The following is a 23,863-nucleotide window of genomic DNA, read 5'->3' on the forward strand; positions in this document are numbered from 1 at the left end:
AAATACAGTTATATTACTGCTGACTGTGCTGGCTATGTTAACTGGTCACTAGTTCTGTTGGAGTCAAACATTTTAAGAAGATCATGAATGCTCTGACACAAGAAAATGCATTAAAGATTCTTATTAATATATAAAAGTATGTTGTCCCCACTAATATGCTGGAATTAGCCAATATTTGTCGTTTTCGTGCTAAGTTTTTGCATATGTTTAGCAGTTAAAGAAACCCAAAACATTATGAACCATAAATTAGCACTTATTTGCACATTTAACAACTGCTCATGTTCATATTTTACAACCAGGGGCGTCCGTCGGACTCGGGGGAGAAGGGGGGACTGAGTCAGGGCCCACAAAATACTAGAATGAATGACCGTGGATGCGGGGAGGGGCTCATTGAGAATGCCTAATGAACAGTGTCCAGAATTGTGTGCTACGCCTATAGGTGCTTATACATCAAAGTAGAGAAAAGTAGTCACCTACTTTGCAACATTTGCAAAATAAATAAATAAAAGATTAATCTTCCACCATAGATAGATAGATAGAATATTGTAACACAATGCATTATAATGTAAAAATATATAGGCTAGTCTAATAGAGGTGACTGTTTCCGTGTGAGTGCACAGAGACTGTGTGATATTCAGACGAGCTGCTTGTTGAGCCTATTACACATCAGCCAGTGGTCCAGGATATACTGTACACCGATTGGCCCAGAAACCCTCGAATGATCGGCTCGGAATTTGTACTGAATGAGTGGGTGAATGAGTCCGTGAACATTTTAGGCAAGACAAAAGAATGATTTTTTGGGATGATTACTATTTAAAATGGGTCTAAACGGAACAAGAGCAAATAAAGTGAGCTGGCGTGTTAATGTGACTGAAACCCGGGGAGAGTAGCCAAAATCTGGATACTGTAAGTGTGAACTATTTTTAATCTTCCTAGTGGGCCTATAGGATACTGCCTGCCGCCCGCTATCTAGGATACGATTTTTGTCCAACTCATCAATATACAGGCGATTAACGTTGATCGATAGACGGTCTGTGGTTTGATGTGTCTGTTTTATGTCCTATTTTACACAATAACCGCATACACTGCGACGTATTGCTTATGTGCTGCTGTAAAAAAAAATCGTCGCACAAAACGCACTTGCAAGCTAAATATAGATGCTTTCCATTATCGAAGGTGTATGTCGATACAGACAAATGATGCTCACATGTGGAAATCTGCCCTGCTTCACCAACAGCCCCCTTGTTGTCGGATTTCATCATCAATTATTAGTGAAGATGTTGCTCTGCTCTTTGTCTGACTTCACTTGTGTTACAACAATCAGTCAGTGGATTGCTGCTCCCTCTGCACAGTCTGTGACTGCACACTGTTAGAGAGGCATTGACCACACCTTCTTTTTGCTTTTACATCCAGGTGTCAAAGTTTGTTGCTGACTGGCCCTTTAGTGTGCAGGTGGACCCAGGCCAGAGACAGCAGTGAGGATGGGAGGTGGAGGCCAGCTAACGGAGCCAGAAGAGCCGATCAGTGGGCGAGCTGCTGGTGTCTACACCTGGGAGGAGGTGCAAAGCCACTGCAACCGGAATGACCAGTGGCTGGTGATAGATCGAAAGGTTTACAACATCACACAGTGGGCCAAAAGACACCCAGGAGGGATTCGAGTCATCAGCCACTATGCTGGAGAGGATGCCACGGTATATTGTTTTAATTATTATTATTTTCTTGAATAATGTTGCAATATAACTTCTGAGGTAGGCCTACTTTATTTGAGTATTTCCATTTCATGTATACTTGATACTTCTACTCCACCCTATTTCTGAGGAACATGTTGTACTTTTATCCTACTACATTTATCTGACAGCCAGGGTAGTTATTGATTAGATTCAGATTTTACAAGTTTAGTTTAGTTTATTTGTTTCACAGAACATAAAAAACTAATTACATTGAAGAAATACAAAAATACATGGGAGGGTGTGGTAGAAACCTGTAGCAGCTTATATGAAAAACACAACCAAAGTACAAACGCAAATGTAGATGTACAAAATCAAAAGTACACTTAAGTGTTAGTGTGCAAAAAAGATCATAAAGATGTTATAAAAAAACATGCAGAGAAATAGAAATAATTCTCATGTTTACAATAAAAACAACAGTTCATTATCTTTTTTCCAAAATCACATGGTTTACACAGCAGGGCATTTCTAAGGCTATTTTTATACCTAGATAATGACAGAGGAATCCATTAAATGTAAATTTTCATTCCACAAAATAACTCCAGGATTTTTGTACAAGGGAATATGAAGATTCTCAGCCTGTCTAGTTGGATAATAATGGAAATGTGAATTGTTTGCAACATAATATCTAAAACTATAAGGTAAATCTGTTTTTTTTTATATTTTATTTTAAACACAAATATACAGGTTTGAAGAATGTTAAAGTCAAAAATAGTCAATAACTGCAACCCAGATCTCCCACACCAAAGGCTTGTGTCATACCCACTGCGCCATCACCACCACGTTTTAGATGTCTGAGTTTGTTTGTCTGTTTATTTAGGATCCTCATTAGCTCCTGCATTGCAGGTGCTATTCTTAATTCATTTTCCATCTAAACTTTTGAAATGGTTTCATTTAAATAACATTTTGAGCCTCAAAAAGGTCAAATTATCCAATATTTTACAAAAGAAAATCATCAATCATATATTTGAGAAAAGTCTGAAATTGAATACAAATCTGTGAAGCAGATTTTTTTCTTCTTCTGTGTCCCAGCAATCATCTCACGACCCCTCAGATTGATTGTGACCCTTTGAAGGGGCCTGGGCCCTAGGTTGGGAACCACTGAACTAAACTACCAACATTATATGAAGTAGTAAAGCCAGCTTCACCTCAACCAGCATTAAAATGCTGCATACACGCTGATGCATCAGTATCAAAAACCTGATAATATATCATTCACAGGAGCCATATTTCTGTATAAACAGTACTTTTACTTATGACACTTTTTGTTATAATACTTCTGTACTTTCACTTAAGTAAAGTGGTTGAGTGGTCCTTCCACATCTGATAAATGTTTATTATTTTTTAATTTACTGCGTCACTGACAGGATCCTTCATTTCTGTTTTACAGGAGGCATTCACTGCTTTTCATCCAGATTTAAAGTTTGTGCAAAAGTTTCTGAAGCCGCTGCAGGTTGGAGAGCTGGCAGCGACAGAGCCCAGCCAGGACCGAAACAAAAATGTGAGCTCCGTCTCAGACTCCTCAAATAAAAATCTGTTAATCTTATTAATTGTTTAGCAGCTTTAGTGTCAAGTGGGACAACATGGCAGGATGGATCCCATGTACAGAAACACCTGAGGAAAAGAGGAGTAGGTCAGACCATTTACAGATATGTTATTCATGAGTCTTACAGTGTTCAGGCACATCTGAGATTCTGGACACTCATGTTTCTTTAGCTGTTAAATGCTGTTAAATAACTCAAACTGCCTTAATGCCTTGTTTTTTTCTGATTCTTTTGAGCTTTACAGGACGTGTCTATGTCTTCTTCTCTGCTCTCAGGCAACCATCATACAGGATTTCCATACTTTACGTGCTCAGGTGGAGAGCGAGGGTCTGTTTCGAGCTCGGCCTTTGTTCTTCTGCCTCCACCTGGGTCACATCCTTCTGCTGGAGGCCCTCGCCTGGCTGATCATCTGGGTCTGGGGAACTAGCTGGACTCTGACCTTTCTGAGCGCCGTCATGCTAGCAACCACTCAGGTGATTCGAACATCATTATCTGTTATTGTTGTTGACGAACTGTAAGTCAATGCCGGTTTCTCTTCATCTTCTGTAGTTGCAGGCTGGATGGCTGCAGCATGACTTTGGCCACCTGTCTGTCTTCAAGAAGTCCAGCTGGAATCACTTGTTGCACAAGTTTGTCATTGGTCATTTAAAGGTAATTGGTATTCTCAATTGTATCATAATCATATTTATTTCTGAAATTTTGCACAGACATTAAAGGTTGTTTTTTCAGGGAGCGTCTGCCAACTGGTGGAATCACCGGCATTTCCAGCATCACGCTAAACCCAACATCTTCAGTAAGGACCCTGATGTCAACATGTTGCACGTCTTCGTAGTTGGAGAAACTCAACCAGTGGAGGCAAGTAACTGATTTCCGAAAACAGCTCTTAAACATACAGTATTAAATCTTTCACCAGCTGCTAATTCTAACTCTGTATTTCTCTCTGTTGCAGTATGGCATAAAAAAGATCAAATATATGCCTTATCACCACCAACACAAGTACTTCTTTCTCGGTAAGTTTCTTGGAGTCATTTAAAAGAGTGAAACTATGAAAACTTCACAGGAATAATTGTTTTCTTTTCCCTCTTTTAGTTGGCCCACCGCTTCTCATTCCAGTTTACTTCCACATTCAAATAATACACACCATGATTTCCCGCCGTGACTGGGTGGTAAGATGCCATCTTCTGAGTGTTACAGTGCAGATTATATTAAGATTTGTCAGGTCACATGTAGACTAAGTAAAAATATAAGATAATAAGATGAGTGTCAGGGAGTCAAATTATCCTTCCTTTCTTGTGAAGGATCTGGCTTGGTCTTTGTCTTACTACCTGCGCTACCTGTGCTGTTCTATACCCATGTTTGGCCTGTTTGGCTCAGTGGTGTTCATCAGCTTCATCAGGTAACAACCCTGACACACACTTATAGTACAATAATGGTATACTGTCCAACACACACACACACACACACACACACACACACACACACATATTGCTATCTCACACAAGGATACGCAGTCATTATTACAGTAAAGAGCTGAATAGAAAAAGTTATGATGGAGAGGGATTAACATCAGTGAATCTGGCAATCTAAAAGTTCAATCATAAATTACTTACATACTAACTTAAATAACCACATTAGTTTCAATGTACAAACCCTTTATAACGATCAAGGTGTTGTTTTGTTATAAATGACAGGTTTTTGGAGAGTCACGGGTTTGTGTGGGTGACTCAGATGAGTCATCTGCCCATGGACATCGACCACGAGAAGAACCAGGACTGGCTGTCCATGCAGGTACCTGGTTTATTAGGAAACAGTCCACAGTCAGCCACTGAGCTGCTCATGTGTAACCTCATCTTTTGTCTTGTCCTCTACTTTAGTTACAAGCCACCTGTAACATAAAGCAGTCCCTCTTCAACGACTGGTTCAGCGGACACCTCAACTTTCAAATCGAACACCAGTGAGTGAATGGTTGAGTCTAAGGAGGAACTTCTAAGTAACATGTTTTCACCAGTTCAAAAGTTAATATTCTCCACCCGAACACACTTTATTGGCTTAGCATCAACAATCACTAAACACACTGCAAACTCACGGTCCCCTCTTTCCGATTTACAGCCCCCCTCTCTTGGCTTAAAATAACTCACCGTTGTCGGCTACGGCCGTTGAACAGGCTACACGTTGTAAACAGCCGTGGCCCGCTTGCCTGGTCCTCCGGTAACGTTAGCAGTTAGCAGGGTTAGCGTGGCGGCATTAGCCAGGACCAATCAGGATCACTTTACTGGCTGCGTATCACATAGACTACACCACTGGTCTCTGGTCACGCAACTGTTAGAAACATGCTGTTTTTTTTTAGGTCGGGTAGAATCTATCCGTTGATCCTGTTTGTTTGTTTGCTGCTTTCATGGCTGTACTACCTAACTACTAGCTAACTGTTTACGTTTTTACAGGTATATCTGGCTGTCAAACTAGGCAGTTGATAACAACACACAGGCCAAAACACAAACAGAAATTCTGTCACAGAACGGAAATTTTAAAAGGAGAAAATACTGGCATTAGCATTGTTGTCACTAAAGATAATATTTCAACTTAGCATGTTATCTTAATATCTGATGACACATTGGGGTCATTTTTGGATTTATTACACTAAATATATTACATATTATGACCTTTAAGTCTCTAGTCCCCAGTGTTCAAGCCCGATGAGTCACCATTGCCTGAGTTTGAGTCGAGTCACAAATCCAGAGGATAGCAACTCAAATTGGACTTAAGTCCAGGACTCAACTTCAACTTTCAACTTTATTTTTGTCCCCGGAGGGCAATTGATTTTTCTGCAAGGTACAATACATGAAAAACAACATAGTCATACAAAAAAAGGAGATGGGGTGGTAGATTACAAAGTCTACCACCCCTATCAAGGGACAAAGTCTACCACCTGTCCCTTGATGATACTACTCTCAGGGGTTGATGGCTTGTGCCTATAATCAGTGCTGATGTCGTTAGTTTTTGTTACATTCAGTTGAAGTAATATACTGTCACAACACTGTATGAACTCATCAACAACAGGACCATGGCTGTTTTCACCAGCATGAAGAAGACTGACTATGACAGAGTCGTCTGCAAACTTTAAAATTAATCTGATGTCTTAACAGCTGCGGCAGTCATTAGTATAGAGAATATAGAGTAGCGGAGAAAGGACACAGCCCTGAGGGGACCCTGTAGATGAGCTTAATTCTCCTGAAATGCATCCATTCACCCTCACTCTCTGAGTTCTGTCACTTAAAAAATCAAGGATCCAGTTTGTACTCCATCACTGCCTATAGACATAAAAGTAGTCAGAAACTTCATCAAACTTCCGAGTCCTATTTCTTTAATGCTCAAGTCCGATTTCATAAATCCTTGAGTCAGAGTATAAGTCCAAGTCATTAGCACGTGAGTCCATGTCGAGTAAGTCCAGAGAGTAGCGACTCGAGACGGGCTCAGGATGAACATCATACAGTATAGCAGATGATTTTAACAACCTTGGTTTCAAATTTCCCATTACATTCGAAATGTATGCAGGACAAAGTGTGGATCAATCCAAATATTTTGGAAAAAAAGATTAGTTAGTTATTATTTATTAGGAGTTTAACACTCATTCATCAATCAAATCTGCTTCATCTGGACAAATACAGAAAATCTAAATAAAATAGTTCTCACTTAAAGGTACACTGTGTAGGAATTTCTCCCATCTAGCGGTGAAATTGTATTTTGCATTCAAACGAATAGTGCTCTCTAGCACCTTGCTTTTTCAAATGCGTGTTGCATCTACGGTAGCCATTAGCTATAATTCCATTTTATGCTTTTTTGGCGACGAGGATTCCTTCTCCTGTGGCTCGGCATAAGTATGATCCTTAATTATGAACTAAAGTGCAGTGCAGGCTTTCAAATTTCCCGGGGCAGTGACAAGCACCTCTCACTGATCTCCTTCTCCATTTCAGCTGGTTTCCGTCACGTGGCGCTGGCTCTGAACGAAAACGCGTTGTGGATTAGGTAGACAGGTAGGCTAGGGCTTTATGTCCCTCTCAATGATTATAGTTTTTCAAAATGGCGGAACAACGTGGAAGCCTCCTTCGACTTGCCCGTCCAATGTAAATACAGATTAGAAAGAAAGAAATTCTTCACTTACGAGGATAAGTCAGATCATTGGCAGAAGTAATTTTAGACAAATGAGGACATATTTATATATTATTAGCTAATAAAATACTTATAACAGATATAGTGCTAATTTTAAGTTGTTTGTACCTGCTTCTCCTGCACACTCAGCTGTGTTCGAGGAATTTAAGCCAGTTTCTCTGACGTTACTTAGTGAGGTGGTACAACACATGAAACCTACCAACTGTCCCTTAGACATTGTTCCCGCCAGAATGGTGAAGGAGGTTTTTAATTGCACCATTGGGTTGAGTCTTCTTACTTTTTTAAATTCTTGTCTTAGTTTAGGCTCTGTCCCAGCTGCCTTTAAACATGCTGTGGTCAGGCCTCTTCTTAAGAAGCCTAATCTTGACCCCACAATGTTGTCCAATTTTAGACCAGTCTCTCATCTGCCTTTTCTGTCAAAGGTTTTGGAAAAAGTTATTTTTACACAGTTACAAGCCTTTTTACAGCAGAACTCTGTGTTTGAAAAATTTCAATCTGGTTTTAGATCACGTCACAGTACTGAGTCTGCACTGTTGAGAGTACATAATGATATTGCCTTGTCAGTAGATGCCGGGAATCCTACTGTTTTAGTGCTTTTAGACCTCACAGCAGCTTTTGACACAGTGGACCATGCAGTCCTCCTCTCTCGCCTTGAACATTGTGTAGGCATCAGAGGCTCGGCACTTAAATGGTTTAGCTCCTATTTGAAATAGAAGCTAAATAGAAAGCTTTTCTGTCATGATTGGGGACCTCTCCTCATCAGCTGCTCCTCTCTCTTGTGGGGTATTCCATGGCTCAATTCTTGGCCCCATTTTGTTTTCTTTATACATGTTGCCTTTAGGGGCTATTATAGGAAAGCATAACCTGTCATTTCATTGTTACGCAGATGATTTGCAAATCTATTTGCCTATGAAAGCTAATGACAGTGTTGCACTACATTCCCTGCTTAGTTGTATCGCTGATATTAAGTTGTGGCTTTCAGAAAACTTTCTTAAATTGAATGAAGATAAAACGGAGTGTATTATTTTCAGTGCTTCAGCCACGCAAGATGGTCCAGCTTTGAATCTGGGAGCTCTGGCATCCTACATTAGGTCATCTGTCAAAAACTTGGGGGTTACTTTTGATTGCAGCATGAAATTTGACAAACAGATCAGTAATGTTGTTAGAATGAGCTTTTTCCAGCTTCGTCTCCTGGCTAAAGTTAAGCCTTTCCTGAACAGGCATGATCTAGAAAAGGCGATTCATGCTCTTATCAGTTCAAGATTGGATTACTGTAATGCTCTTTATATTGGTCTGAATCAAACCTCCATCTCACGTCTTCAACTTGTACAAAATGCTGCTGCTCGCTTTTTAACAAATACACCTAGACGTGCACATATTACTCCCGTTCTCCACACTCTACATTGGCTTCCTGTGCGTTTTAGAATAGATTTTAAGATTTTGTTGTTTGCTTTTAAGGCCTTAAATGGTCTGGCCCCGGAGTATTTGTCTGAAATTTTAACTTTGCGGGAGCACAACCGGTCATTGCGTTCTTCAAATCAGCGAGTTTTAGAAGTGCCTAGGTCAAGGTATAAATGTTGGGGTGATCAGGCTTTTGCAGTTGCTGCCCCGAGACTCTGGAACAAATTACCCCTTGATATTCGCACTATCACAGATGTAGCTCTTTTTAGGTCCAAACTCAAAAAGTATCTGTTCTGTCTGGCCTTTGATACATAGCAGTGGTGTGACAATTTCATTCTTTTGTTTCTGTGTAACCTTTTCTGATTTTACTGTTTTCTATGTTCATTCTTTCTATTGTATTCTGGTGTATGTGTTTCTGATGTTAAGCACTTTGGATACCTGCTGGTTTTGTAAAGTGCTATATAAATACATTTTGATTGATTGATTGATTAAAACACTACACAGTGTACCTTTAAGAAAATAGTGTGTTCATGACACCTTCACTCTTAGTAAGAAGGTGATTGAGAAAATTGGTTCTCAGAGCCTTCAATAAATAACATTTATTTATATTTATAGGGCCAGACTTTTTTTATGTTTTAAACTGATGTAAATTCTGATTTTCATTCAGTTGTTAACTGTGAGCATGAATTCAACAAACTCAAACTCAAACTTTAAAGGGAAGACTAAACAGGAAAAAGATACAACTGTATTTGTTTCTAAAAACATAAATTAAAATATTTTTTTTATTTCCAGTGAAATGAAAGTGGTGTGATTGAATTGCCATTTCTGTGTTGTTGTAAAAAGTCTTTAAAAAAAATACAGCAAACAATCTGTATTTTTTTTTTTGGTGAAACATGCTTCACTGTACTGAACAGTATTTTCTTTGAATTGTTATTATTTATTTAAATTTTAAAAACACAATTGTTGAGACATGTTTTATGCTGATGGACCCCTTCTGTTTCTTTTGTCTCTGGAGTTTGTTTCCAACAATGCCGCGCCACAACTACCACCTGGTGGCCCCGCTGGTCCGCGCACTGTGTGAGAAACATGGGATTCCTTACCAGGTGAAAACATTGCAGCAGGGCTTCGCTGATGTTTTCAGGTAAGTCCAAAAATAATAGTATTATTATTATAGTATTATTTACTGCCAGGATTAGACAAGGTGAGGTTGTCGAAAAAAATAACATTATTCAGTCTGACAAAACAAAGGAATGAACCTGAGGAGACAATTTAATATAAATCCCTTGCAGAATGAGATTAATAATGAACTGCTTGCCTGATATATGTGTGTATTTTTTTTCTTATTTACTTTTTAGGTCACTGAAACACTCAGGCGACCTCTGGCTTGATGCATATCTGCATAAATGACATCTTTTATTCTTTGCACAGTACCTACAAGGACTGATGTGTTTTCCTCTCATCTGCATTATACATTGATTGTATCTGTTTGGTTTTATAATCCAGTTAATAGTGTGGGATTTATCTTTTCTTAGTGTTGGTGTCATAGTTCAGTTTTTTCTGATTCTGTGCCAGATTTTTAGTGGTCACAGGATTTCTTTGATTTGCCTTACAGTGTCTTGAACAACAGTAGTATGGCGTTATATATACAATTGTGAAAAGTGATTGTCAGGTATTTAAAGTGATGTTTTTTCATTATCAATCATGTGATACAGTTTGAACAGTAAAATATGACAATTACGTGGACAAGTGACAAAATCCAGTGTAATTGAGGATTATTTAAAGTTACTGTAATTAATTTAACTTCCTTCTTTACTTGCAACTCTTATTCTGATTTTACAGTATGAAATAAAGGAACTGTACTGACTGTTTCTCTACCTCTGGTATTTTAATCCAGTGACAAATACAAGAATTATGTACAAAAAAAGAAGTGATATCAAATATTTACATTTAAGTTTATTTTTTATTAAATTTTTTTAAAACAGCGTGTCCCATAATATTTGTAATTGAATGTTTTGTCTACATCTTCATTTAATTATTTATATTAGAACAACATAGTCTTATATATTCCTTATTATTCCTGTGTGTCTGTGCCGTTTGCACTGCAAAATATCATGCTGCATAGATCAGTCTCATACGCATTAATGACAGCATCTCACTGTTATTCACAATAACTTCATGCAGGATTATTGACAGTTTCTCTTGTCAGAATGTCTGAATTCTGATTATAAACAGCAACATTATTTATATTAATACCGACTGCTGATCTGCAGTTACCAACCAGCATTAGACTACTTCTGACATAGAGCATGTTTTATTATTTATTTTACTTGTAAACAGCTAAATGAAAAAATTGGCTAGATAGCCTATCAGAAAATGTGTCAAACACCCTGGCACATATTTAGATATGCAATAGCTAAGATCTACTTATTTAAGTCATTCAGTAACCAGCTGCAATATTGACAATGAGCATAAACATTAACCACACTGCTCGTACAAATATCTACATTACATGCATGTTGTGTGTATACAACCATTCCTTATGTTCTACTGCAGGTCCTAATTAACAATAGATTGATTGAAGAAGCTGCTGCAGTGAGTTAGCAAAGCTGCCAGAGTCGATCCTCTCCTGCCGCTGTTTCATGATCTCTCCGTTGGTCTTCAGTAAAGCAAACACAAGATTCCACTTTTTCAAAAATATTGTCCAAGGATTCCCCTATTACAAAGCGTAGAATACAAAGAGACAAAGGCCATTAGCTGGAAAAGAAGCCACCTCGGACCTTTCAATAACTGCACTGTTTAGACATAAAGTTGAAAAAGCAATGGCAACAGACTTTTCTTATCCAAGTCTACACACCGTAAACAATCCTGTCAGCTGTTGTGGAAATAAGCATAATTAATACAAATGTACTCCAAAAACTGTTTTGTGTTAATATATTTAGCTTATGAATAAATAAGTCAACAAGTCTCTACATGGATAATGAATTGACATGAAAATAATGAATAAAAAACAATAAGGAAGAGTTGGCAGAAACTTGTCACTTTAAAGGTGAGGAGAAAACCAGGAGGGAGAGATGACGAGAAGCATCAATAAAAAAAAAAAACTGAACTCTATCCAGGCTGAAATAATCTTTGACTGAGAGATCGAAAAAGTTTCTCTTTGTGGCACTTTTTTGTCCTCTTCATATTTCTTTAAACCACTTTGCAGAGTCAGAAGTCATTGCATGAATCCTACTGTATTTGTACTGTGTGTAGGCCTACTATGTAATGTGTTTCTGTTTGCTTTAGACCCTCAAAAAACAGCCTCATAAACAAAGTCAATTATACATTTGATAAATAATATCACAGGTAATGAATTATTTTACAGTTTAAGATCTGAGTTTATAACAGTCTCATAGATAGGTCTGTCACCAAGTTTATATTTACATCATTGTAGTGTAAGGACATTCATCTGCTGTATATCGTCACGATTCTTTGGTCTGAACTTGCTACTGCACATACAGTGAGTGATACAGAGTGAAACTCTAAGTTGTTGTAAATTACTTTTACTTGCCTAACTTTAGCTATATTTAACTGAGGTAAAGATAAAGGGATATTTTAACTGGCTATGGAAAACAATAGTCTAGCTAGAGAGAACGAGTGAAATTCAAGAAGCTAACCTAGTTAGCTATCCAAATCTCTCTATTCTTTGCCATTAATATAGCCTCACTGTAGTATTAAAAACAATATCAGTCCCCACTAGGGATGGGCATGATTACTCGACGATCAATAATTGATTATTAAGAATTTCGTCGATCACGTTAATTTGTTATCGATTAAACTAATGCTGGTTGCGTTGCGTAGTGTAGTGTTGACGAATTGACCGAAGAGCCGGTTAATGAACCCGACTCGTGTCACTGAACCGGGAGACTCGAGTGCCATACGTCAATGAACCGTATCACTCCTGTTATTTTTCTTTTACTTCATTCGTGCCGTTGTGTGTAGCTTGTTAAACTTGTAGGCAGGCTACTTAGCAAGTTCACTGAGATGGATACTGGAACCAGCATATCACATTTCATCACGACGTACCATCACCAGACTGGTAGAAACCATAGAAACTCACTACGAAGAACGGAATAAGGTTCCCCGGGCTGGCCAAGTTAGCGCGGCGTGCATCCCGGCAACGTGGGTGTTTTGGCCGGCTGGACTGACGGTCACCAGGTAGCGGTCGCGTCTGACCCCAGATCAGCAACATGCTTATCTTTCTCAACACAAATCAGTATGCTGGTGCAGAAGTTGTATGTGAGTTAGCCTACTGGTTATTTTTTATTAGGCTTTGTCCGTGCCTTGGATAGTGTTGAGTTACATTTTGACAAACCTGTCAGATCTAAGTATTATTATGTTTTTGGTTAAGTTATTATTTAACATGATTCTTTTTATTTATTATTTTGGAACAAACGAGGGTCTCTGTTTAAGAACGCCAGCTCGCAGCTGCAGGTCCTGCTGCTTCAGAGCACCGCACGGCAGCGCATATCTATAATCTATATCTATAACCTTCAGTTTAACTCGATCGTTAATTCTCCCGATGATCGACTAAGAACATTTAATCGAATGCCCATCCCTAATAAAAACTATATATTTTTGTTATCGCTTAAAATTGTAGGCAGGCTACTTAGTAGGCCAAACCTCCGGGACCTCTTAACCTGTGACCCTTGCTGTCATCAGGTCAGCTGCTAGCTGCTATCATCCTCATTTTTTCCTGCCGCCACGGCATCACTATTTTATGAATGAAACATGGCGGAGAAACGTAAAAGTGCTGATAACTCCTTTGTATCAAAAAAGAAAGTAAGGCTCTATCTCAAGAGTTACCTCAGCTTTTCTTAGACATAAGTAGGGGGGGCGCCAAGGAAAAAAGGTTGGGAACCACTGGTCTACAAGGCTAAAAAATTGTGGTGTTTGGTTTTCTTCTAACAACAGGCATGTGTTGGCAGGTCTAGACACTAATGCATAGCCTAAACTAAATTATGTGAATAAAGGTGCAGCAGCCATGGGCAGTATGAGAAAAATCAAAGGTTTTTTTTAAACATTAAAGCATGTAAAAATGTTCTAGTACAAACACAAAATGCAAGTATAATCCTCAAAATGCTATATAATAGTTGCCCTTTAAACCACAGACTTACATTACAGACCAACATTACATTTATCTACTCTAATAATTAACGTGACTGTTGTTTATCTCCAAATCGAAATGACTGTCTGCCTTTAACACTGAAGAATACTCTTTACATGAAGCCGTTTTTTAGCTTGGCTAAAACGATGTTTTTCCACACTCTCCAGCCAAATGTTTCTTCTTCTCCCAGTGTGGTGTGTCTCTCTCTAAACACATATTTTATTCTGTTTAACTCCCTGTGTTCTGTACATGGAGAATAACACAGATGTTTGTACAGACGAACCTGTTCTTCCCAGCCGACCGCGTTGGGCGCATAGTTACAAAAATTCAGAGGTGCACGACCAAGCGCCACAAGGGCTTTCGCTTGCAGGGCCTTCGCGCTGGAAACGACAGCCGTGGGACGTCATTTTATGGCATTTAAGATTTTTATTTATATCTGTAAAAGTATGTTGTCCCCCCAAATATTCTAAAATTGGCCAATATTTGTCTTTTTCTTGCAAAGTTTATGCAAATGTTTAGCAGTTAAATGTAAGAAACCCAAAACATTATGAACCATAAATTAGCACTTATTTGTACATTTAGCAACTGCTCATGTTCATGTTTTACAACAAGGGGGGTGGAGAAGGGGGGACTGAGTCAGGGCCCACAAAATACTAGAATGAATGACCGTGGATTGAGAAAGCCTAATGAACAGGGTCCAGAATTGTGTGCTACGCCCATGCTCATTGGCAATTTTAGACCCTTTATAGCAGGGCTCAAGCCCCCCCTAAATTTAATGTCAGCCCCCTAGAAATTATAATAATAAAAAACTAAAAATTAAATGAATTTTAGTGCTTCAAGTTAGAGTTTGCGAACTTGTCTGTTAGTAACAGAGGATAAACAATTACAGGTTCAAAGGGCTTGAAACAAGTTTAATATCCTGTGTGGCTGTCGCCGATGTTATGCACCTGTAACCCATTAGTAGTAGTATGTTCCCTGTGTACAGCAGTAGTAGTAGTAGTATGTTCCCTGTGTACAGCAGTAGTAACCCAGTCAAGGATAGGGTTAACAGAAACATAGTTTTGGCCAATCGGAGGTGGTTGTGGCTTTGGCCGAGTCTCGCTCTGTCAGAGGGAGAGCAGGAGTGCGGTTGTGAAGTTTAAGGTTGGTAGTCCCCAGAGAAGAAGTTGGTAATTTCATGGCACAGATTAGAACCAAAAATGTAAACATAAGCAACTAAAACTGCTGAATGTTAGAACATTGTGTCAAATTGGTCATTATTACTGTGACCTATGAAGTGTCAGGTTTTGTGTGTGTGTGTGTGTGTGTGTGTGTGTGTGTGTGTGTGTGTGTGTGTGTGTGTGTGTGTGGGCTGAGTCCCCCTAAAGGTGTGATCCTAGAATCGCCTCTGCCCATGCTTACATCAAAGTAGAGAAAAGTAGCCTACTTTGCAACATTTGCAAAATAGATAGATAAAAGATTAAACTTCCACCATAGATAGATAGATAGATAGATAGATGGATAGAATATTGTAACACACGGTGCATTATAATGTAAAAAGATATAGTCTAATGTAGGATTCTGTAGAGGTGACTGTTTCTGTGTGAGTGCACAGAGACTGTGTGATATTCAGATGAGCTGCTTGTTGAGCCTATTACACATCAGCCAGTGGTCCAGGATATACTGTACACCGATTGGCCCAGAAACCCTCGAATGATCGGAATTTGTACTGTATGAGTGGGTGAATGAGTCTGTGAACATTTTAAGGAAGACAATTGGATGATTTTTTGGGATGATTACTATATAACATGGGTCTGAACGGAACAAGAGCAAATAAAGTGAACTGGCGTGTTAATGTGACTGAAACCCGGGGAGAGTAGCCAAAATCTGGACACTGTAAGTGTGAACTATTTTTAATCTTCCTAGTGGCAAGGCAAGGCAAGGCAGCTTTATTTATATAGCACATTTCAGCAACAGGGCAATTCAAAGTGCTTTACATAAAACATTAAAGAGCAGTTAAAAACATTAAAGAGCAGTTATTGGGCCTATAGGCTACTGCCTGCCGCCCGCTATCTGCGATTTTTGTCCAACTAATCAATATACAGGCGATCAAGGCGACAGTCTGTGGTTTGATGTGTCTGTTTTATGTCCTATTTTACACAATAACCGCATGAACTGCGACGTATTGAACAGAGACAGCAGTGAGGATGGGAGGTGGAGGCCAGCTAACGGAGCCAGAAGAGCCGATCAGCGGGCGAGCTGCTGGTGTCTACACCTGGGAGGAGGTGCAAAGCCACTGCAACCGGAATGACCAGTGGCTGGTGATAGATCGAAAGGTTTACAACATCACACAGTGGGCCAAAAGACACCCAGGAGGGATTCGAGTCATCAGCCACTATGCTGGAGAGAATGCCACGGTATATTGTTTTAATTATTTTAATTATTATCTTGAATATAAATATAACCTTTGAGGTAGGTCTACTTTACTTGAGTATTTCCATTTCATGTATACTTGCTAATTCTACTCCACCACATTTCTGATGAACATGTACTTTTACCCTACTACATTTATCTGACAGCCAGGGTTGTTATTGATTAGATTCAGATTTTAGATAAGAAACATGCTATGCTTTAAAGTCCAACACATTGTTAAATATTAAGCCAGTGGTTTCCAGCCCCTTTGGCCTGTGACACATTAAAAAAAGAAGCAGTGTTTAGCTATTCCTACATTTCAGATGTCCCTGAGTTGTTGTTTCATTTTCCATCTAAACTTCAAATGGTTTCATTTAAATAACTGTTTGAGTCCCAAAGAGGTCAAAATATTCAATATTTTACAAAAGAAAGTAAAATATTAGAGAAAAGTATGAAATTGAATAAAAATCTGTATAGCAGAACTTTGTTTTTTTTCTTCTTCTGTGTCCCAGCAATCATCTCACGACCCCTCAGATTGATTTTATGACCCTTTGAAGGGGCCTGGCCCCTAGGTTGGGAACCACTGAACTAAATTACAAATATTATATGAAGTAGTAAAGACAGCTTCACCTCAACCAGCATTAAAATGCTGCATACACGCTGATGTATCAGTATCAAAAATCTAATGATATATAATTCACAGGAGCCATATTTCTGCAGAAACTACTTTTATTTTTGACACTTAGGTATTTTTTTGTAATACTTCTGTACTTCTAAACACAGAAGAAAGCAAGAAGGTTGAGTGCTCCTTCCACATCTGATCAATTTTTATTACTTAAAATTACTGCGTCACTGACAGGATCCTTCATTTCTGTTTTACAGGAGGCATTCACTGCTTTTCATCCAGATTTAAAGTTTGTGCAAAAGTTTCTGAAGCCGCTGCAGGTTGGAGAGCTGGCAGCGACAGAGCCCAGCCAGGACCGAAACAAAAATGTGAGCTCCGTCTCAGACTCCTCAAATAAAAATCTGTTAATCTTATTAATCGTGTAGCAGCTTTAGTGTCAAGTGGGACAACATGGCAGGATGGATCCCATGTACAGAAACACCTGAGGAAAAGAGGAGTAGGTCAGACCATTTACAGATATGTTATTCATGAGTCTTACAGTGTTCAGGCACATCTGAGATTCTGGACACTCATGTTTCTTTAGCTGTTAAATGCTGTTAAATAACTCAAACTGCCTTAATGCCTTGTTTGTTTCTGATTCTTTTGAGCTTTACAGGACGTGTCTATGTCTTCTTCTCTGCTCTCAGGCAACCATCATACAGGATTTCCATACTTTACGTGCTCAGGTGGAGAGCGAGGGTCTGTTTCGAGCTCGGCCTTTGTTCTTCTGCCTCCACCTGGGTCACATCCTTCTGCTGGAGGCCCTCGCCTGGCTGATCATCTGGGTCTGGGGAACTAGCTGGACTCTGACCTTTCTGAGCGCCGTCATGCTAGCAACCACTCAGGTGATTCGAACATCATTATCTGTTATTGTTGTTGACGAACTGTAAGTCAATGCCGGTTTCTCTTCATCTTCTGTAGTTGCAGGCTGGATGGCTGCAGCATGACTTTGGCCACCTGTCTGTCTTCAAGAAGTCCAGCTGGAATCACTTGTTGCACAAGTTTGTCATTGGTCATTTGAAGGTAATTGGTATTCTCAATCGTATCATAATCATATTTATTTCTGAAATTTTGCACAGACATTAAAGGTTGTTTTTTCAGGGAGCGTCTGCCAACTGGTGGAATCACCGGCATTTCCAGCATCACGCTAAACCCAACATCTTCAGTAAGGACCCTGATGTCAACATGTTGCACATCTTCGTAGTTGGAGAAACTCAACCAGTGGAGGCAAGTAACTGATTTCCGAAAACAGCTCTTAAACATTCTGTATTAAATCTTTCACCAGTTGCTAATTCTAACTCTGTATTTCTCTCTGTTGCAGTATGGCATAAAAAAGATCAAATATATGCCTTATCACCACCAACACAAGTACTTCTTTCTCAGTAAGTTTCTTGGAGTCATTTAAAAGAGTAAAACTATGAAAACTTCACAGGAATAATTGTTTTCTTTTCTCTCTTTTAGTTGGACCACCGCTTCTCATTCCAGTTTTCTTCAACATTCAAATAATGTACACCATGATTTCCCGCCGTCAGTGGGTGGTAAGATGCCATCTTCTGAGTGTAACAGATTATTATTGCAGAAAGGGGTGATAGAATGCAAAATCGAGTTTACCTTGTCATAGTTGAATTACGACGGTAAAATAGGCATACATAGAACCTCAAAGTCCCATTGACACCTCTTTCATCTGCAAATCTCACAATTTGAAACTGCCGCTGAAAACGGGCGAATCTCCACAAAGCCAGTAGTTGACGCCAACTCAGGTGGCTGTACCTTATTTGGCTCTAGTCTGTACCTTTGTCACCCCCCAAAATGTACATACAAACCACTGGTCTGAGACCAGCTGGTGTTCTGAATGTTGGTTGTGCAGATCTTAGACACTTTATACATTGGTTGTCTGCTATTTCATTACTAAATTCACTTCTGAGACTTTTTAATGCAAGAAATCAACTATGTAGAAAAAAAAAAAAAAAAAAAAATGGGCCGTTTTACGAAAGATTATGGCTAATTGTAAATTTGGTTCGACTGTGTCAGTGTTCAGATGCTCCACAGTCTGACGTAACAGCCGGCGGGTGCCTGAGTTGAAAACGCATGTTGTTGTCATGTAAGGGCCCTGTTCATGTTGCACAGACATTTTAATTGCATTTATGTCTGTTAAGAGGCACAAAGGCACTTGCCCCGACAACTGCCGTTTTAGCCCAGTGGAAGCTCATACACGTAGCTGCAGCTACTCCATGTTGCCTGCACTGATTCGGGTCGGGTTTTTTTCAATCGAAAGTACACGCATATTTATAGCGATCAAGATTAACGTAAAAATTGGCTGGAATTCTCCTTTAAGAGAATCCAGTTATTTAACTATTGCAATTACAACAGGAAACACTTTTTAAGTTGCACAACCTCCACCTCCAACATTTTCAAAAGACAATGAACACAATTCTACACAAAATATGACAGGATAAGTTATCAGAACTTAAAATAAATATACACTATAATGTAGTAATTCTGCAATTTTGTGTTTTTTTTTTGTTTTTTTTTCGCCCTGGGTGTAATTCAATGTAGAACCGCCACTGCCTTTGCGTGCTCGTGCTCTACAAAAAGTCGCCAGATTTGTTGCTAGTCGCTTTTTCGAAAAAAAGTTGCTAAAGGGGTCTGAAAAGTCGCAAAATCTAGTGACAAAGTCGCTAAGTTGGCAACACTGTAGCCTCTGCAGCTTCGCTCAGCTCGTTGTAAAGAGGGGTGGGGCTCTCTGTGTGTGTGTGTGTGTGTGTGTGTGTGTGTGTGTGTGTGTGTGTGTGTGTCGCTCGTCGTAAACAAACCAATCAGCATGCAGCTCATCTAAATATTCATCAGCATACCATATAAGGGAAAAAAACCTCTCGTTTCAATCCAGGGCTATTTCACAAGGTTGCATTAGGGCGCATAGAACAGCACCCGGGCCATTTTCAGCCCAACCAATGTTACATACCCTATTTGGAGACCTTAAGGAACAGTGTGAAATACCCTATATAATCATTCTATCACCCCTTTAAGATTTTCACATTATAGGCTAAATAAAAATAAGAGATGAGTTTCAGGGAGTCATATTAACCTTCCTTTCATGTGAAGGATCTGGCTTGGGCTTTGTCTTACTACCTGCGCTACCTGTGCTGTTCTATACCCATGTTTGGCCTGTTTGGCTCAGTGGTGTTCATCAGCTTCATCAGGTAACAACTATGACACACACTTACAGTTCCATAATTAGAGGTGTGAATCTTCACTGATTCAATTATGATTATCATGTCAGCGATTCAATTCAATTCGATATCTCGATGCATCACAATGCATCACGATGCGTCAAATAAATTTTTCTATTAAAGCTATGTAGGATATTTAATTCATAGCTTTTCAAGCTTCAAAAACAAAACATTCCGCAGTGCTCTAATACTAAATAAATTGGATACATAAAACTACAGCACTGAGCACATGGCAGTTCCTGAATGTGCAAAACATAACAGAACATGTAAACAGAAATGTTGTTAGGCCTACATTAAATTGTAATCGATTATGAGCCTGACGATTATCGGTGCAACATTGTCCAGCATCAATTATTTGATTAATTTCAACACCTCTAACCATATTGGTATACTGCCATCAAACCACACACACACACACACACACACACTTTCACATATCGCTCTCTCACACAAGGATACACAGTCATTATCACTACAACTTACAGTAAAAAGCTGAATAGAAAAAGTTATGATGGAGAGGGATTAACATCAGTGAATCTGGCAATCTAAAAGTTCAATCATAAATTACTTACATACTAATTTAAATAACCACATTAGTTTCAATGTACAAACCCTTTATAAAGATCAAGGTGTTGTTTTGTTATAAATGACAGGATTTTGGAGAGTCACGGGTTTGTGTGGGTGACTCAGATGAGTCATCTGCCCATGGACATCGACCACGAGAAGAACCAGGACTGGCTGTCCATGCAGGTACCTGGTTTATTAGGAAACAGTCCACAGTCAGCCACTGTGCTGCTCATGTGTAACCTCATCTTTTGTCTTGTCCTCTACTTTAGTTACAAGCCACCTGTAACATAAAGCAGTCCCTCTTCAACGACTGGTTCAGCGGACACCTCAACTTTCAAATCGAACACCAGTGAGTGAATGGTTGAGTCTAAAGGTGTAGACACATTTAGCTGACGGCCGACCGTTGACAGAAAACCCCGTCGATATGATCAGTCGCGTCCAAAAAACTGCCGTGGGACACACTCACCCGACACCAACTTGAGAAACGTAATACGTCTTGATAACAGCAGGCGGCGCTACTCTGTATTGTCGCCCAAGAAATGAAAACCGGAAATTGCGCAACATCTTCTTCTTCTTTGGGAATTTACGGCAGCCGGTGACGGAACATCCCTCCTTTATCTGGTATGTTGACCATCATCACTTCCGGTTTTCTCGTGCACTGGTTTGCTAGTGAAGTACATGGCGCAACCACTGGGCGCTACTCTGTGATGTTTCCCAAGAAATAAAAACAGCTGATAGGACGAACGAGTCACGTGGATTTGGTTTCCCCGGAAATTCAAAGCCAGACTGTCATGGCGGAATACGATCTCATATTGTACTAAAATAGTTCACTGAAACGTGTTTCTGAAAACATTTTAAGCGAGAAAAAGGCCATGCAGTTGCTGAATCTGTCTTCATTTCAGATCGACAAAGGTCAGTTTAAAAGATTTTTGTCAGATTTTGAGAGACTCTAGTCACCTCATCCCGCTCGTCATTTCCAGGTGAGTCCCGACGGCCCTGCCGCCGACCGAACATGTCAGGTCGGCCAAAATGAACGCCGACAGCCCCCCAGACGGACGACGGCACGGGACACACCGAACAGATTTGAGTCACTAACCTCGCCAGACTGTCCCACGAACCCGATAATCGGCCTAGTGTGTCAGCACCTTAAGGAGAACGTGTGTTCACCAGTTCAAAAGTTTGTAGGAAAAAACAGACACAAAGCTCCTGAAATTAATATGAGAAATAATAATTCTGTAGATACAAAAGGCAGTAAAAGTCCATCAAACATCTCTGAAAATTTTTATTTCAGGGGAGATCCAAACATTTTTAGTGATACGGTATGTCCATCTAAATTTTAGAGAAATATGTTCAAAATAATTTCAATATTTTATTCAGCACACCAACTGACGACTCGGAGTTAAGTCCCCGAGTGTTTGAGCCCGATGAGTCACCATTACCTGAGTTTGAGTCTGAGTCAAGTCACAAGTCCAGAGAATAGCGACTCAAATCGGACTTGAGTCCACGACTCAAGTACTCCAAGTTAGCACGTGAGTCCAAGTCGAGTCACAAGTCCAGAGAATAGCGACTTGAGACGGGCTCAGCATGAACATCATACAGTATAGCAGATGCTTTTATGATGATTTTAACAACCTTGATTTCAAATTACATTCGAAATGTATGCAGGACAAAGTGTGGATCAATCCAATTTTTTTGGGAAAAAAACATTGTTATAATTTATTAAGAGTCTAACACTCAAAAACGCATCAATCAAATCTGCTTCATCTGGACAAATACAGAAAATCACTCATGTGAAAATCTAAATAAAATAGTTCTCACTTTGGCAGAAAATAGTGTGTTCATGTCAGACACCTTCACTCATAGTAAGAAGGTGATTGAGAAAATTGGTTCTCAGAGCCTTCAATAAATAACATTTATTTATATTTATAGGGCCAGACTTTTTTTTTGTTTTAAACTGATGTAAATTCTGCTTTTCATTCAGTTGTTAACTGTGAGCATGAATTCAATAAACTCAAACTCAAACTTTAAAGGGAAGACTAAACAGGAAAAAGATACAACTGTTCTGTAGTTTGTGAAACATGCTTCACTGTACTGAACAATATTTTCTTCGAATTATTATTAATATTTATTTAAATTTAAAACACAATTGTTGAGACATGTTTTATGCTGATGGACCCCTTCTGTTTCTTTTGTCTCTGGAGTTTGTTTCCAACAATGCCGCGCCACAACTACCACCTGGTGGCCCCGCTGGTCCGCGCACTGTGTGAGAAACATGGGATTCCTTACCAGGTGAAAACATTGCAGCAGGGCTTCGCTGATGTTTTCAGGTATGTCCAAAAATAATAGTAGTATTATTATAGTATTATTTACTGCCAGGATTAGACAAGGTGAGGTTGTTGAAAACAATAAGACATTATTCAGTCTGACAAAACAAAGGAATGAACCTGAAGTGCAACTGACTGAATAATGAAGACAAAATGAGGAGACAATTTAATATAAATCCCTTGCAGAACAAGATTAATAATGAACCGCTTGCCTGATATATGTGTGTATTTTTGTTCTTATTTTCTTTTTAGGTCACTGAGACATTCAGGCGACCTCTGGCTTGATGCATATCTGCATAAATGACATCTTTTATTCTTTGCACAGTACCTACAAGGGCTGCTGTCTCTTCTGTATCATACATTGATTATATCTGTTTGGTTCTATAATTCAGTTAATGGTGTGGGATTTATCTTTTCTTAGTGTTGGTGTCATAGTTCCGTTTTTTTATGATTCTGTGCCAGATTTTTAGTGCTCACAGGATTTCTCTGATTTGCCTTACAGTGTCTTGAACAACAGTAGTATGGCGTCAGGGACGTCACTAGGATTTAAAGACAGGGGGTGCTTAGCCCCCAGGGTATTTGTAACTTGTGTTTGCAAAATCTTTGCACTCACATGTTTTGTTACTGTATTAGAGCTACACTTATGTCAACAACCAGTCAAGAAACCAAGATGTTAACAAATAAAAAGTGACATATCCTCTT

At 39.2% G+C, this 23,863-nt stretch overlaps 2 protein-coding genes across 3 annotated transcripts; both read left to right on the top strand.

Moving 5' to 3' along the window:
• The first annotated feature begins 823 nt into the window (after nt 1-823).
• On the top strand, nt 824-10,747 carry fads2 (fatty acid desaturase 2). The gene is made up of 13 exons (XM_028585188.1): nt 824-906; nt 1,446-1,691; nt 3,118-3,228; nt 3,547-3,744; nt 3,821-3,922; nt 4,001-4,126; nt 4,221-4,281; nt 4,361-4,437; nt 4,570-4,667; nt 4,963-5,059; nt 5,146-5,225; nt 9,855-9,980; nt 10,195-10,747. The coding sequence occupies exons 2-13, from the start codon at nt 1,482-1,484 to the stop codon at nt 10,244-10,246; spliced, it is 1,338 nt and encodes a 445-aa protein (XP_028440989.1). The 5' UTR covers nt 824-906; nt 1,446-1,481; the 3' UTR covers nt 10,247-10,747.
• LOC114560045 (fatty acid desaturase 2) lies at nt 1,428-23,863 on the top strand. Of its 2 annotated transcripts, none has more exons than XM_028585186.1 (13): nt 1,428-1,480; nt 16,171-16,381; nt 17,259-17,369; nt 17,688-17,885; nt 17,962-18,063; nt 18,142-18,267; nt 18,362-18,422; nt 18,502-18,578; nt 20,143-20,240; nt 20,924-21,020; nt 21,107-21,186; nt 23,039-23,164; nt 23,414-23,863. In XM_028585186.1, exons 2-13 carry the CDS (start codon nt 16,172-16,174, stop codon nt 23,463-23,465), a joined length of 1,338 nt encoding a protein of 445 aa, XP_028440987.1. In that variant the 5' UTR covers nt 1,428-1,480; nt 16,171; the 3' UTR covers nt 23,466-23,863. The 2 variants fall into 2 exon arrangements, with proteins under 2 accessions (XP_028440987.1, XP_028440988.1); XM_028585187.1 differs by lacking the exon at nt 1,428-1,480 and adding an exon at nt 12,819-13,117 and having other exon boundaries at nt 16,158-16,381; nt 23,414-23,792.

This window comes from Perca flavescens, chromosome 8, assembly GCF_004354835.1.
Source record: "Perca flavescens isolate YP-PL-M2 chromosome 8, PFLA_1.0, whole genome shotgun sequence".
NCBI lineage: Eukaryota > Metazoa > Chordata > Actinopteri > Perciformes > Percidae > Perca > Perca flavescens.

Excerpts from the sequence above, each read along its gene's own strand:
- fads2 (XM_028585188.1), top strand. The coding sequence starts at position 1,482 with ATGGGAGGTGGAGGCCAGCTAACGGAGCCAGAAGAGCCGATCAGTGGG. Across the intron at positions 3,229-3,546 it reads GCCAGGACCGAAACAAAAAT|GCAACCATCATACAGGATTT; the intron begins GTGAGCTCCGTC and ends CTCTGCTCTCAG. Across the intron at positions 5,060-5,145 it reads AGGACTGGCTGTCCATGCAG|TTACAAGCCACCTGTAACAT; the intron begins GTACCTGGTTTA and ends CCTCTACTTTAG.
- LOC114560045 (XM_028585186.1), top strand. The coding sequence starts at position 16,172 with ATGGGAGGTGGAGGCCAGCTAACGGAGCCAGAAGAGCCGATCAGCGGG. Across the intron at positions 16,382-17,258 it reads ATGCTGGAGAGAATGCCACG|GAGGCATTCACTGCTTTTCA; the intron begins GTATATTGTTTT and ends TCTGTTTTACAG. Across the intron at positions 23,165-23,413 it reads GGCTTCGCTGATGTTTTCAG|GTCACTGAGACATTCAGGCG; the intron begins GTATGTCCAAAA and ends TTTTCTTTTTAG.